This window comes from Carassius carassius, chromosome 32 (genome assembly GCF_963082965.1).
Source record: "Carassius carassius chromosome 32, fCarCar2.1, whole genome shotgun sequence".
Classification (NCBI taxonomy): Eukaryota; Metazoa; Chordata; class Actinopteri; order Cypriniformes; family Cyprinidae; genus Carassius; species Carassius carassius.
The window spans coordinates 15,585,224-15,602,152 of record NC_081786.1 but is presented as its reverse complement, the minus strand read 5'-3'; the positions used below and the strand labels follow the sequence as shown (position 1 = coordinate 15,602,152).

The 16,929-nt window shown below is 39.3% G+C and overlaps 1 protein-coding gene across 8 annotated transcripts in view; it reads left to right on the top strand.

The window, feature by feature from the left end:
- The window catches only part of esrrga (estrogen-related receptor gamma a), a 166,705-nt gene that overhangs the window by 105,802 nt on the left and 43,974 nt on the right, over positions 1 to 16,929 (top strand). For all 8 annotated transcript variants that reach the window (XM_059520501.1, XM_059520500.1, XM_059520498.1 and 5 more), the window contains 2 exons: positions 8,048 to 8,463; positions 10,892 to 11,008. In XM_059520501.1, coding sequence (XP_059376484.1) covers positions 8,061 to 8,463; positions 10,892 to 11,008 — 520 coding nt within the window. In that variant the 5' untranslated portion in view covers positions 8,048 to 8,060. The remainder of the gene's footprint in view (positions 1 to 8,047; positions 8,464 to 10,891; positions 11,009 to 16,929) is intronic.

Here is a 16,929-nt window from a genome sequence, read left to right as displayed (position 1 = left end):
AATTATTCATTTGTCGAGGGAGCGGCTTCTTACTGTAAATTTAGCGGGTTGTGTAATAAACTAGATTGCTTTAAACGCAGATGGGAAACAAAGGGCTTTTGGGTGCAGTGCGGGGTGGAGATTGGATTGAATCGCAGGTTTATAATTGGAGGATTATTAGTCTTAAAATCTTTCAGGAGTCTCAGGGCCGAATGTGATGGGCTGGGGCTACTTGTTAGAAGTAGATAGATGTTGAGTTTACTGAAATTATGTTTCACAAGTGAATAAAAGTCATATAAACTGAAAAAAAGTATCTTAAACATCTTTTTTTTAATCAGATTTTATCACATTTTCTATTATTATTATCTTTGAATTTGATTAATGACGGCAAAATATTCATATCAGTGTTATTATAGTAGAATTAAGATATTGTTGCAGTTTTATTTATTTTTAATCTTTTTTATATTTCAGTTTTAGTTCTAGTTATTTTATTGCATAAAGTTAAATTAAATTAGTTAAAATAATGAGAAATGTTGCTTTGGCAACTATATATATATATATTAGTTAACATTTTATGTTAACATTTTAGTTTATTTCAAGTAAAACCATTTTTTATGGTTAAATTTTTTTAATTCAGATTTAGTTTTAGTTATTTATTATATTCCTGATGATACATCACACTATTTATGATATTCTTGAATTTAAATGTTCATGTTAGCAGTTCTTAATATAAATATAGTGCATTTATCATTGCTCCTATTTTATTTTAAAAGTTTATTAATTCATATATATTAATATATGTATTAATATATGACGTATATTACATAAATTCTAAAATGTATTATTTTGGGGTTTATTATGTATATTACTTGGTGTGTGTGTTTATATATAGTAAAATAGTAAATATATAGTAAATTACTATTGACTTAGTCAACTATAATGAAAGAAACAGCATAGCTGTGCTAGTTCTGTCATTGAAGGTAGAATGATGTTAACATCTTTGCCATCAAAGCATCAAAAATGCTGAAAAATGATTTGACTATTTGTGCCTCTTCTTTCACCTTAATGAAAGTGTGGATGGTGTTTCGTTCAGGGTTGGGGACAGGCTCCGTGCAGAGAGAGAGAGAGAGAGAGAGAGAGAGAGAGAGTGGCAGAACGGGTATTACAGAGGTAAACCCGATTATGGGTGGAATGTGAATTAGATTTTGTAACAGATGGTGGTGTTGAAAATTTAAGATGCTTTGCGGCAGGGGAAGGTAACAGCAGCTCGCCGCGTCTCCATGCGAGCGGGGGTGATAGACAGCTATAACTCAGGACAATCCTGCCTTGACAGCCAATTTCAAGAATCTGATCTGGTTAAGGACATGGCTTTCACCGGTTCACTCACCAAAAAACAACCACCATTTCTCTCTCTCCCTCCCTCTTTTTCTCACTCTCAGCACATCTCTTACACGCTTGTCATATTTCCCAGAATAAAATCCTCTTTAACCATCTGTTTAATAGAATGTGTTTTTAATCTCCATTTTTTTAACTCCAGTTATTTTTTATTATATTTACGTGCAATTTCATTTCTTTGAGACTGCGGCTCATCCTCGCTTATCTGCTCTCATGTCCTGTTGGGGTTGAATAGATGGGTGCTGCGCACCAACTGCGGTAAAGCAGTGATTTTAGGCATATTGCTTATTGAAAAATGCCAAAGCTTGTTTGCTGTGCCCTGTTCTTTAGGGCCTGTCACTGCCAAAGAAGCAGACGTTCGCTCCTACCCACAATAACGTCAGATAATAAAATAATGATCACGTCAAACTTCACAAATCCCTTTTTTTTTTTAAACACTAGTTTGACCTCTTACATTGACAGCGATTCGGCTAGACTGACAGTTTTTGCTAAACTTTTATATTTATACCTAATTTATTTTTTACATTTATATGCATGTAAGTGTATTTGTGTGTGTAAGTGTATGTGTGTGTATACTTGTTTATGTTATATTGTGGGGACCAAATGTCCCCACAAGGATAGTAAAACCTGATATTTTTGACATTGCTGGGACCACCCTGCGGTATATATAAAAATAATGAAAAATAGTAAATTATGTTTCTCTGAAAGTGTAACAATGCAAAAACAGGTTTTCTGTAAGAGGTAGGTTTAGGGTTAGGGGATAAAAAATATTGTTTGGTCAGTATAAAAGTAATAGAAGTCTATGGAAAGTCCCCACAATTCACAGAAACAAACGTGTGTGTGTGTGTGTGTGTGTTGTTTGTGCTGTTGAGAGGGACATCTTACCTGATAAAGCAGAACACTTATCTGCCCGCACAAGAAAATGACCTAAATCATCAAGATTTTCATCTACGAGTTTGCAAGGGTCTGTCACACACACACACACACACATGTGCGCGCGCACACACACACACACACACACACACACACACACACACACACACACACACACACACACAAAACTTATCAAGTTTGGACATCTTAAACGCATATATGTATATATATATATATATATATATATATATATATATATATATATATATAGCCAACAAATTATTTAAAGTTTTTAATTTGCAAATACACATTCTTATCTCTTTGCATTTAGTATATTGTATTAGGAGCTTTGCTAAGGGCTATTGGTTGTCCTGTAGTATTTATGACACAGCCGAGCATTAGCTCCTCGTCTCCACTGGCCTGCCGCTGGCATTTTTACGGCAGCTCGCTCCATTGTATAAATGTGTTTTTGCCATTATCACATTGATTGTATGTAATCAGAGGTGTTATTTTGCAGGCGTCCATCGACAATGAAGTGAATTACTACTTTCCAACCCAGTAATGTTATAACAATTGATCTGGCCATACAGCCGGAAAAGGCAACCTGTTTGGCATGTCTGTATTTTTCATGCCGGAACAAGTGTAATCAGTATCCCATCAGTACAAGGCAGTTCAATTCCTGTTTAATAAGGTTTAATTGAATATCCTACAGCTTTCTAGGGCAAATGCATCTTTAACTCACTCTAAGAATGAAACAAATGTTTAGCAATGCATTTTTAAATATTTTGTATAAGTAGTTATTTAAAAGAATGGAATACTTTGGGGTACAAAAACAGAAGAAAAAAATGCATTTATTTATTTTTTCTAATTATTATTTTTAGTGTATATATATATATATATATATATAATCAGCATAAAATGTAGAATTTAAATATTTTTAATACATTTCAGAATTTTTATTTGGTATGTCACACTTTTACGTTCTTACTTAATTATAGTATGTTTTTCTTTTGCATTTTGTCTTAATTTTTTTCTTTATAGAAAATCTTAAAACAAATAGGTTTAAATAAATAAAAAAAAAATAAAGATTTACAAATGCATTCCCAGAATTTTTTTTTTTTTTTTTTTTACACATCCAGTGCTATATGCATCTAAACAGTCAATAACTCTCATGGGCAGTTTTGTTTCAGCATTTAGCAGACTGTGCTGCCTCCAGCTATCCATGATCACACAGACTTACTGCTTCCGGCAAAGAGAGAGAGAGAGAGAGAGAGAGAGAGAGAGAGAGAGAGAAAGACTCTTGAGTGGCTGCACCTTAATGCAATGATTATATGTTTGCCTCTATAGTTGTCAGAGCACTGGATCAAACAGCCTAATGACACCTTGTCATTGCCAAGTGGCTGTGTTTTCCAAAATTGTTTTCCTGCTGATTTGTGACACCTTGCCTGAGCACATAAAATAAGAGAGTCGACAGCTAGAGGAAAACAAAAAGAAAACAATAATCTCTTTGGTTGCAGATCCACTCTGAATTTTAACTTTCAACAAATAAACGGCTTAAATATTTGAAGTCCGGATAAGATCAGGAATACACTTCTGTACTTTGTACATTGACTGCACAACTCAGACGTTTTGTGCTACTCTCTCAGAAATGACTGGATGTGACTTTTCTTTCAAGTTTTTCTCATTACTAAAACGGAATGATTATTGCTCGTGATTAGAGAAAGTTAAGTCGTTGGTAATCACGATAGAAACCAGGCCTGAACAGCTATTCTGCTGGCCTGATTTGACCAGCTATTTAAAATGTATTTAATTTTCAACATCAGAAACATTCTTCTAATGTAATTTTTATTATGTTTATTTTTTTTTCATTATTTGCATATTGATTAGTTTTTAATTTGCAATAATAGATAGTAGCTATAATGCAACTGCATAAGAGGTATACATTTCTGAAAAAAATATGAAATATTTTTCTTAATGATTTCAATCCAGTTTCCATTTAGCCAGCTTATATAAACCAGCAGAATTCACAGCAAACCAATTCAGTAAAAAATAAAAAAAAACAAATGCTGTTTGTTTGTTTAAAAGATCCCAATACGCTTATAACTAGAACCTTATCATAATGACAGCGTTAAGTATAATTTACGAAATATTAGCAATTTCAGGCACTATTTATAATATTGAATCACAATAATGTCCCTAACAATAAAGAACAACCGATTATGTATTGTGCTTTTTTTTTTCTTTTCTTCATCTTGTCTCTCGCCTGACTATCGCCTGTCTTTTTTCTACCCTTCCACTTGACCATTATTATTTCCATTCATAAGCCTAAGACTAAATTCCACTGCTTTTCAGCATAAGAACTCCTTTTGTTAATGGCACACTGTGGGATTGAAGCTTGGCGCCAGGCAATGGTGAAAACAGATAAAATCATTACCTCTCAAATAGTCTCTTCTCTGTCGGAAAGGGCTTTCTTTTCTTCTAAAATATAGGCTTTAGAATTCCATTTCTCTTAGAGTTAATGTGAATTTTACTGCCTCTAATTTTGGATTCAAGTGCAGCCTAGAATAAAAATACCCCATCTGACAATTGAATTTATAGAGAGTTGTGAATATTGCAGGTTTGGATTAATAGAGTCATAGAATTTCAAAGAGCAGGAGAAAGAGAGCAAGAGAAAGAGAACGCTAATAACTTTCAGTCAAAGTTATAGAGCATGGTGTCTCCTGTTGAGAGCCTTAAGAGCGGCGCTGTAAAGCACGAGGGGCTCTTACAATGCTGGCCCTTTCCTCTTTTGTTACCCGTCGTTTTGACTTCACACTCTCTGTGTCTCTCAGGACAGGAGGCGGGTTTCTCAGCTGCCCCACAAAAAACAGTTTGTCTCTGTTACCCAAAATAGAATGAGTGGATATGTTGCGAGTGTAAACAGTCAGTGCTTGTGTTTTCACTGATTTTAACCGGCTTTACACTGTGTATAAATACACAACATGCATCCTTGACATTACTGGAATGTTCTAGAATACCTTTGTGGCCCTCCGCACACCCCAGGACACCTGTCTGCGAGTATGAGTGTGTGCGTGTGTGTCGGTGGTGGATCAGTAGAAGTGTAACAGGAGCTTTTTCATAATTGATTGCCTCTCACTGCAATACAAGGAAACAGGTGCTGTGACTCAGCTCATTTTGAGCTTTTACACCAAAATGTATTAATAGCTATATGTTCACCTATTCTTAAGATTTCAGTAGTGCAACTTTTTGTCTTTATTTTATTTTTTTCATTGAGTTACCTCAGTTAATAATTTTAGTACTATAAAACATTTATTATTATTATTATTATTATTATTATTATTATTATTATTATTATTATTATTATTATTATTATTATACTTATTTAATGATCCATTAATTCACTGTATTTACAATTGGTTCATATTACAAAAAAAATTAACTGGGCTAGTTCTCATTTGTTATTGGCCTGCCAATATTTTCACTGGTCTTTAGTAAAAGTTTTTATTTGTTTGTTTTGTTTTTTTGTAAAAATGCATACATTTTATTTAAACATAATAAAAACATTTGTGTTTTATTTTATTTATTTTAATTTTATATACTTAATTATTAATCATCCTTGCAAAATCCTCACGTGTTAGCCAGCTAAATACTGGCTGTGCTTAAAATGTTTTCTCATGTGTTACATTCCTAGAATCCAAAATATATATATTTTTTCAATATATGTGGTTTGATCTGTTTCTGTAAAATTCCTTTGAATATTAAAGTGGTCTGGTTTCTTTAAAGATTTCCCTCATTCACTCTCACACTCTCTCTTGCTCTCTTGCTTTATGGGCCTAAGAAGAAGTCATCTTTTACAAGCTGACCAGATTTTAGAGCCCTCATTTAGAAGCGGGCTTCCTTAATTAAAAAGACCTTTGTGTGGTCTTCCAGACTGCCTCTTTTATTTGTCCCCCTCCATCTCCATGTTAAAATGGTCCTGATGTGCTGTCTGTATAAATCCTCTGTGATTTTCTTTCTGTCTTTATTAAGACTTTGTTCCTCTGCCATCTTCTCACTTTTCACACACCTTAACGCTAATGCAGTTAAGGGAAAATAGAGAGCTTGTTTGAGCGTGACCTCACACTCAGTCTATGTGAAATCACAACCCCCAAAACCTTTGAGAATTTCAGAGAAACAAACAGTCCCTGAACAATCACATTTTGCTAAATGTAGATACTGATGTGCAGCTAATTGACACAGTTTGGTGAAGTGCCGCTCTCCACCCCCACTACACCCTGCAGGACCCAGCTCAGGGTCTTCTGGAGTGTTGACAGGGGAAACGGTTAATCCACTCTTGCAGGCCTTGAAGCCTCCTGTAAGACAGAGCAGAGATATCTATTAATTACAGCACTCATTAATAGGCCTCTCTCCCAGGGCTATATGGGTGGAGGGGTGGCTCAACTAAATGTGTTGGCGGTATCGAGCGATATGGGCTGGGTGGGGGTGTTGGATTGGTCAGCCTGCTCTTTTGTTTGGCTTTGAAGAGTCTCTGCTTTTGACTATGTGGGTGTCTGTTTGTGTTACTGGATTGATACTGAATGTTTGTGTCTGTCTAGCTGATTTTTTTGTTTTCTGTCAGTCGATGCGTGTGAGCGTGTGTGTGTGTGTGTGTGTGTGTGTGTGTGTGAGATGGTGACTGGCCATGGGCGAGGATGATGGAACTGCTTTGCGCCTCCGCACTGATTAGAGTCATGTAGAACAAGTTGATATTGACTGGAAAGTGAGTGATGGCGCTGAGCTTTCCCTACTGTCCCTCTCTCTTCCGCCCTGCAGACGTTCATCTGTCATGGTGCATTTGATCACCGGATCCCACCTCTTGATCCACATTCACAAAAAAAGGCCTTTAGCACTTTTCAGTGGTGATAGACAATTTTGGTCCAGGAGAAAAGACAGGATTTGACTCATGCTTTGTAACTTGACAGTAAATAAATTATTTGCTCTGTCAATGAAATCAAATGAATCTGAATGGTCTGAGTTAAAATTTATATTGAAGAATATATATATATATATATATATATATATATATATATATTCTTCAATATAAATTTTAACTCAGACCAATATGAAATGCAAAAAATATTAGTGCATATATGCAAAAGATAATTCTGAACATTATAATTAAGTAGAACCTGACTCCAATAAGTTCATAAACAAAAATTTAATAATGGCAAATGCATAAAAAAGCGTGCATATAAATGTGCATATAAACTGTCAGAAATTATTTATATATTTAAAACTATTAGGACATGTCTGAGTTGGTTGTGGCACATTTCTTTAGAACTCAATTGGCTGCACGCTATGCTAGAGTAGCGATGTTAGCTCTCCTCTTTACAGCCTTGTAGATATACAACCACTCAGACACTTTAGTGAGACCCAAGGGACCGTGGCACACTGGCTCTCATATGCCTCTCCTCTTATGTTTCCTCTCAGAGAAGTCATTAACATGCTAAGAAACTAGAATTCTGAATTCACAATCAGGGTTTTTTTTAGCTGCTGAATCTTCTGTTCTCTCAGGCTAAGGCGCAGGCGGATCCATGTGCAAAATGGAGAGTTGTTGGGGGTTGTATGTTTCTTTTTTTTTCTTTTTTTCTCAATGGCTTGGTATTGGTGATACAAGTATCCCCTGCTAAAAAAAAATAGCCTGAATTTACCAGAATAGGAGCATATAAGTTCTCAGACAGTCATTTTCTTGGTTTCCACACTACTGTCGTCATGTTCACTAACACTTTGGTGTTTGTCTCATTATGTTTGGTCCATGTAGGCTGCTCTGCAGAATGTCCAGCAAGGACCGCCACATTGAGTCGAGTTGCCCCTCCTACATAAAGACGGAACCTTCCAGCCCTGCCTCACTGACGGACAGCGTAAATCACCACAGCCCCGGCGGTTCCTCAGACGCCAGCGGTAGCTACAGCTCCACCATGAACGGCCATCAGAACGGTCTGGACTCACCCACTCTTTATGGCCCAACCGGTGCTCTGGGTCCCAGCGGAGCCGGAGCAAAGCGTTACGAGGACTGCTCCAGCACCATCACAGAGGACTCACAGATTAAATGCGAGTACATGCTGAACTCCATGCCCAAGCGCCTGTGTCTGGTGTGCGGGGACATCGCCTCCGGCTACCATTACGGTGTCGCCTCCTGCGAGGCCTGCAAGGCCTTTTTCAAGAGGACCATTCAAGGTTGGCTTTTACCCTCTCTCAGCTAGAACTTCAGCTAGGTTCAGGTGGCAGGCCAAGGGGTTAGAGAGTGAAATACCTAGAATCAGCACAAAGCAATCCCATATATCCAACATCTGCTGGCTTTACTCCACCTAAGCAGCTTTCCTTCCAGTAGACGTGTAAAGCCAGAGGGTGGTAATGCTCTGGCTTATTATGGTATTTGCTGCAAAGAGATAAACATTTCCTGTCTTATTTCCTTAGAATAACAAGCTTGAACAGTTATTTCAAAGAAGAGCTTAGAGGTAATTGAATATACTGGGAAGTTACCCATCTGCTAGTTTTTTAGTAGTGGCAGTGAAGCTCTGAGGAACAAAGTAGGTGCTGAATAAATGGGTCAAATATTATGCTCGGCCTGAAAACATTCCAGAAGATGGGAATTTGACATATCGGTATGTTTCATCCCATTAGACAATAAAACTCTTGGTGATTTCCAAAAACATCCCATCCAGCTGGACATTTATTGACTTCCATACTGGCTGATTTTTGAGGGAAGGAGCAGGTTTGGGGAGTTAAGGGATGCATAGGTGTCAGGACCATGGTTCGGCTGGGGGCATAGGGACAGGCGGCAGCATGGGCGCCATGGCCACTCAAATCACTGGCAGCTGGCATTCCGGTGGCACTCCTCCAATGCCACCTGACAACCTGCATCTATCACCTCCCAATTGAGCCACTCGTAGCCAGGCGGCATGCAAAGTATGGGAGGGGAACACCAAGAATGCAACCTCAGGAAACCCAGAACATTCCCAAATCCATTTCCTACTTCATAGCCGTAGCATAAGGTCAGCCCAAGGTCACGTTGTTGCCATGTTCTTGTATTGAGCTTAATTGGCAATTGACTGCAACTGATGAATGATGGAAGTGTAGTGTTTAGTATGAAGACAGGCAGTGGAAGGAAGCGCTAGGCACATTTTATATCTTGTTTGAAACCTCTCGGCAGCCGCTTGAGTGATAGACAATGGACATTGCACTAATCGACTGCCACCTAACTCAAATCACATCACTCTATCCTGTCAGCGAACACACACACATACAGCCTCCTTTCCACTGTGTTGATAACCTGGACACAGCGCTCAAGCCATTGGCATTCAACTACTGGTAGGAAAGCACCTATATTAGATTGGCAAGGATTTTTCCCCCCTCGAAACATTCCCAGCTGGTTAAGACCACTCAACCGGCCTTAGCCCTCATGATAATCAACTTGCATCTTCACACACATCCACATTGCATTCCTCCCAATCCGAAGACCCTGATGGATTGTGGAGATTACCTGACTAATGAATATTGGAGCTCAGTTTAATGGACATGCATACTTTAAATACTGTTTCCTGTTGAATTAGCAGTCTTGAGCATTTAGCCCCCCTGCTCGGGCTGCTAATCTGCTTTTTAATGAGGAAACATCAGTTCACAGAAGAGAAGTCAATACAAATCAGTGTTTACAAAGTCTGATTAACTCTGAAATATTTCATCAGTGTGGAGGTCCCAGACGGGCCCTATTTTAATTGCATGAGTGCATGTGAGAGAGTCTGTTTCAGCCCAAGAACTGTGAGTCGACCAATTTCTGTTCTAACGGTTATTCTATTGCACAAATTATCTCCATACATTGATAGTTACAACAAATTAAATGACTATATCTGGCAAGTAATTCTTATATTACAGCCAAAAAAAACCTATTTAAATATTTTTATTGTGTGCCAGATAACTCATCAGGCTTCTATTTGCATGCTGTTGCAATAACAAGCATATATCATTGCGTTTTCCACTCTCATAGCATCATAATGCTCAAATAACACATTGTAATAGTCTCCAGGAATCGTAGTAGCAAACTTGTGGCTCTATGTGTGTGTTGATGTGGGGGATTGGTAGGATGAGGAGCCATGTTAGTGGTCACCAGGTGATTGGAAGTTCACACAGAGGTGAATTGTGACCTGCAGGTCTTTGTTTAGGTTTAGTAAAATCTGGCCTGCCTGTCTGCCTGCCTATGCAGCTTCACACAGCTCTGTGACACATGACCTCTGAGGAGAGCCAGTGGTGCTCTCCCGCATGACCTTTTGCACTCTCATTCATACAACACATATGTAGACTTGATGAGAAGTGATTGCTGTATTTCAGTCTCTATTTTGAACTGACAAATTGAGGTTGGACTTGCACTTACAGTATTGTATTTGTTGAAATACACAGTGAAGCCATTTATAATGGTAATATAAAGAATATTTTAACATTTAACAATATATTTGCTTGTGTGTTACCAACCTCAAACTTTTAAATGTGTATAAATATAAGATGAAATATTATATTGTATGCTTTTTTTTGCTGAATTGCTATAGGAATAAGGTTTTGTTGGCAATCATTAAACACTCTCTGTTCCTTCTCTCTACATGCCTTGCCACAGGAAACATTGAGTACAGCTGTCCCGCCACCAATGAATGTGAGATCACCAAACGTAGAAGGAAGTCCTGCCAAGCCTGCCGCTTCATGAAGTGTCTGACCGTCGGCATGATGCGAGAAGGTGAGAGTAATAAAAAAATGCTTGGCGAGGGGAGATAATGAACATTTTATCCATTGTCCAACTGTATTTCTTACTCTGTCTACCATTCTGAGGAAATGCAGAGGTTTCCATAAGGGGGAAAATAAAGTAGAACAGGTCTAGAATGAAGTCAAGGTTGAAACTGAAGGGCCGGTTGGCCTCATGCCCCGAAGGCCACTCACGGTCAGCCAAACACCATCTTTTGCCTTGGCCTCCAGGCCCAGTTCTAACTAACAAGACTGGTTATTATTTAGAGAGCTGGCCTGTGAGGCATTTTCTCAGAGGTCTGCCAAATGGATAAGCATTTATTTTCAAACCACCGCTCTCCTGTGGAAACACAGGCTCTGGCTCTCCAGGCTTTCCCGCCTTTGATGTTAAAAGTTTACAGAGGAGCTGCCTGAACTAGCCTTTAACCTTCACACAGGAAAAAAGTCTTTTCTGATATCTTCAGCAGCAGAAATGCGGCACGGCAGCTTATTTCCTCACTTTTCATTCAGGTGGACAGGAAGTGTTTTGTCTGCCTCTGAAAGAATAGCCATCATAGGTGGGAGAGGGAAGACTTGAGGGAGGATGAGAGGTAGGCTATGCTTCTGTCACTCACAGAACTGGACCTCTTAGAGGCGCAGGTGACGGCACTTATAGGCTCACAGATGTGTGTGTACACAACGCTATGCCCCTTTAAGTCAAGATCAGGTAGACTGCACCTTATTCACTGAGACACGAGACCAGACACACACACACAAACCCTGCGGCCAGCCTTCCTTCTGCGGACCTGAGTGGTCAGCTCACATTATACCAAAACAACGCAGCTGGAGAGCAACAGCAGGCACAAATGCCCCACAGGTCCACATTTGTTTGTGTTGAGTGTAAGAGTGTGCGTATTTTGCCTGTGTGAAATGTTTATTTTTCATGTTATCCATCTTTTTCTCGCACACACACACACACACATAAATGGCAATCTCATTCAACGCTATTGTTGCCCTGTGCAGGGACATTTGCCTACACGGCCGGTGTCGCTGACAGGTAGGTAATTGATAAGTAGAGGCCTGTTTTCAGAAAGGTCTGAGGGATGCAGTTGCATGTTTGATATGGCATCTTCTCCCATGAGCACCCAGACAAATAGCAGCCTTTTGTTCTTGCTGCTAGCCACCCAAACACACATATATCAAAATGGCACCCAATGGCACAACCATTTGTTGTAAAGTGCTTGAATTTAATACAGAGGTCCCCCTCTACATATGAATAAGGGTCATTTGAAAAATTGATGCATCAATTTTCTTATTTTTCAACAACATGTTCACTTTACACACAAAGAATGGAAAAAACATGCAAATCAGTTCAGCAATGTATAATCATTGTTTTTGTTTTTGCTTTTTACTCTTTTTTTGTAAAGTAGCTTTTTTTTTAGTCGGTTAGATGACAGTCCCTACTTTTGAATTATTTCCAGTTTGTCATTTTCTCAGCTTTTTTTTTTTAGACATGCATACAATGACACTTCAACCTTATGACCATGCATATATATTCTGTGTAAAAAAAAAAAAAAAAAAAAAATATATATATATATATATATATATATATATATTCTTTTTTTATTTTTTTATTTACTTTGTTACATCACTTTATTAGCTTATTTTAAGCATTACACTAGCTAAAGTACAAATTACAAATACAAAAGCAAAATAAATACAAATACACAAAAATGTAACCTTAGTATTCATATGAAATTTTTACTATTGGTTTTGTTGAATGCCTAAGGTCTCTCAATGTTCTGTAAACTATCTTTTTTTGTTGTTGATTTTACTAGCTTTATTAGCTTTTGAACATTACTTTAGCATATTTTTAGGTTTGCTTTAGACATGCTTACAAATACAATTTACTGTCATGGCTATTCATATAAAATATGTAACTTTTTTCTTAGGTTTTGTTGTTTTCATTTATTTAGAGCAAAACTCTGGGATCAGATTAAATCCAGATCAGTCATCTATGTGTGTGTGTGTGTGTGTGTTAGCTGTCAGCAAGCGTTAACCGTGGCTGGCTAACTTTGGTGAGGTACGGGTTAAGCCGATGTGTCAGCGTCCGTGCAGAGGCACTGTTTGGTGTTGGAGGGTTTTGGGGGAGGGGTATGCGATGTTACCCATAGCCAACAGCTTGCTTAAGGGGAAGATCTGTCTGAAATTAGCCCTGTCACCCCTGGGAGACATGGAGGTGGGGATGGGATAAGTTATCCTGATAAAGAAAGGATCCACACACACACACATCCACAACATACACTTAGAGTTCTGTACACCAGGCATCCAAAGTTATAAAATCCTTCGGCATACAGAGCCAAACCCCTGCAGGGCTAGTCGAACCAACCACCTAGATATCTGTCCACCTCTCACACCGCAACTCTCACCTGCAGCTTAACACCCCCACATTGTACTCACATACTCCGGTCATGCATATGCACAAGCACAAGCAAAGCCTCTCAATAAAAGCACACACTCACACTCAGGTGCTCACCTTGCAGGCACATGCGTGTTGTAGCTGCAAGGAAATTGCTGCCTCCAGCTACGTCTCTGTTTGACCCTGGGGGCCATCCGCCTGCCGCGTCGCTACCTCCAGCCACCCAACTGTAAAATTATATCCACAGACAGTCAGAGAGACAGCGACGGGGCCTTATGGAGCACTGGCCTGAGACCGCGGCCGGGAATCAGCCCTAACATGCTCGAGCTAAAGCACACAGCGGTACGCAGCGTGAGGGGAACGAGAGCCGTACATCAGGACTGGAGAGTGCTTATTACACAACACTTAGAGAGATGCAGTTCACACACTCACAGAAACACTCACTGATGGATGCAGCGCTGATCACACACACTTACACTCAGAAAAAGCACTTATTCACAAGAACATATACACTAGGACGCTAATGTATGTACACACACCCATAAATATCTACATGGTCTTCACTCAGCTAAACCTTGCGTTCTCAAGCTAAGGGAAAATGTGCATATGTGTGATGATTATGATGAGGCTAAATTCTCAGCCTCATGTCTGAACACACAGATTGATGACCTTCTCCACATGGAGAGGTACTTAATCTACCTCATACCTCTCTTTCTCCTGGATTTTTGGCGTGATACTTCTGTCTTCTGTCATAGAATCTGTTTTAAATGTGGTACATTTTATTTGCTTTCATCTTAAACCCAGAAAGCGGATAAGAGAGAGAGAAAATAAGAAGACTGCAGACACAGGTTAGCAGTGATGGGATGCACCTTCTGAATATGTAACATCTAATTCCTGAAGAAGGCAATTAGAGCTCGCCCAATTATTGTGCTGTGTTATAGATAGCGGCTGTCCTAACGAATGCTGGAGTTTGGATTCTGACAGCAGTGGCTCTCCCCACCGCATCTCTCTGGGGACATGAGCAGCCATGGAAGCAAAATAGCCAGACCTGCCTGTAGATATGAGTAGGCTAAACGTCTCTCTCTCTTTCTTTCTGTCTCACACACATACACACTGACATACATACTCATACATATAGAGTGCGTTCTGCTTTTAGTCAGAGCAAGAGAGCAATTTAAAACTCAAAAGCCTGCCTCATCGCATCAAATCCCGCTTAAAATTCCTCTGCTTCTGTGCTGCAAACCCTTCAGTGAAATATATACAGTAACTTGCTGGCCACTGTCACCATTATCATGACTGACACAGAACATGCCAAAGCCAATGATCACATTGGTTAGATAACACCTCTGCAAAAAAAAAAAATCTTATTTTCGCACATTATTTATTCTGTAAGTTTTTAACTGGTAGATTGTGACCCAAATATTGGTTCTTCTTTCTTGTTGATGTCAAAGGAGTATTTTGATGCAGATTTGTTTGTGTGCCAAATCGGATAGTTTGCATGTCATTCATTCATCCTGTTTTGAGTGGCCAGTTATTTTCTGCTGATATAGATTTTTCTTTTTTATTATATAATTATTGTTGTGATTATTATTAATTATGCTTTTAAATTATTGATTTTAGCGATGTTTTAAAATAGTTTTTGTGAGGTAAACAATTTTGTTACTGTGTTTGGTCATCTCTTTGATTTAAAATCTAGGTTTTGATGCAAAACCAGTTCATCCCCTCCAAGTTAAATGGAAAACTATAACTAAATAATAAAATCTTTAACAATTCGTTTATTGCTAGAAATGTTAACTTAAGAAATGTTAAGCTGTCTGACTTAAGTCGCCCAAAGTGAAAAAGATGGAGAGAGTGAATGAGACGGAGAAAGGACTATTGGCTTGACAGGAGTCTTGTCGAGTGCATCTGTCTCACCTCCTTCTTCCTCATTTCTATTTTTCTACCTTCCACCGCATTTCAGTTTTATCCATTCATTTCTGTTTTGTCTTTTTTGCTTTCCTTAGTTCCTTTTTTCTTTCTCTCTCTCTCATTCATTCTCTCAAACTCTGTCCCTTCCTCGGCTGCCTTTCGCTCTCTCGCCCCTCTCTTCCTCTGACGGGGGGCATAAATCATTGTGCTGTCAGCGGGCGAGGCTCGTTGGATTATGCAACGCCGCCATTCATTTAGAGCCTGAGGAGAGGACCCGTCTGAGACCACCCTCCACCCACCACGTTCCCCCACTCTTGCCTCCCCAAAATAGAGAGCCAGCATCTTAAAGAGAGCTCTCAGGGGGGTGATATCATTATGCAGTCTCTCTCTCTCTCACTGTAGTTTGCCCTACTTTATTCCTAGATAGTGTCTCTGTGCGTGCTTTTAAATGTCAGCATGGCAACTCTTTCTCACAGCTGGTTTGTTTTTCTTCCAGTGTGCGATTGTGCTACACCTTCAGTTCGAGGTCCGACCCTTCTCCTCATTAAAGAACAAACTGTTGTCCATCTTATCGCAAGCCACCAATATACTGCTAGATATGTGGCAAACCAACCAGACAGAAAAATCATTGTGAACAGCACTGATGATATACCATTGAACTCTTAAATAATAAAACTTCCAAAATTAGGTTTTCTCAGCAATGCCATTTTGGGTTTCCCAAATGCCTACGTAATTTAATTATATAAAATATTTATATAACTTACACTGTTATACTAAAACACATCCGGTTTTGGTCTAACTTCTAAGTATGAAATGTCACTCAAAAGAAGACTTTTGCCTCTCTATTGTGAAGTAGAAAGTGTGCTCCGCAGACAGTCACGCTCTTCAGAACGGAGCCATTTGAATATCATGACAGCCTCATTATAGTGTTATAACTGACTGGCAGGTCTTGCTTGATAGTGCTAGTGATGTGTATCACAGCACACACCTTCCTTCAGGGGTTGAAAGCATGTTGCTTCACCTGAAACATACCCTTGTGGGTCATCAAGGAGCCGAGTGACTGTCCTATCTGCCACACCTGCTTAAAAACCTAAACTACTGGCTATAGCACACCCTTCCAGGTTGGGTCTGGGAATGAAACAGCTGGGTTAGTTACCCTCCATCCCCCTCATCTTGCCCTCCTCTCCTTCCCCCGACCCTCTCTTACTATTTAGGAGATCCCCTCTGGCGCTGCCTAAAACGACACACATAATTAGGGCATTAACTCCTCTTAATTGCTGAGAGGTTTCTCTTTTTTTTTCGTGCAGCGACAGAAAGGTCATCGTTGTGCCTTTTCCACCTCCTCTCCAGCAGCAACAGAAGGCACAGTAGCGCAAATCCCTCCTCGGCTCCTTCCTCGGTTCTCCCCTGCCACTGCTCTTCCCTCCCCTCCAATCCCTCTGTTCTTGCACTCCCTGGTTGCTCGCCATCCTCAACTAAATGACATCTTTAGGCATTCGAGTAACCCACAGAGGATTGGTGGAAGTCCCTGCGCTGAATCGGAGGCAGAATGAGTGTTGTGTGTTTGGACCCCAGCCAGGAGGGGGAAGATTTTACATGCTGCTGACTTT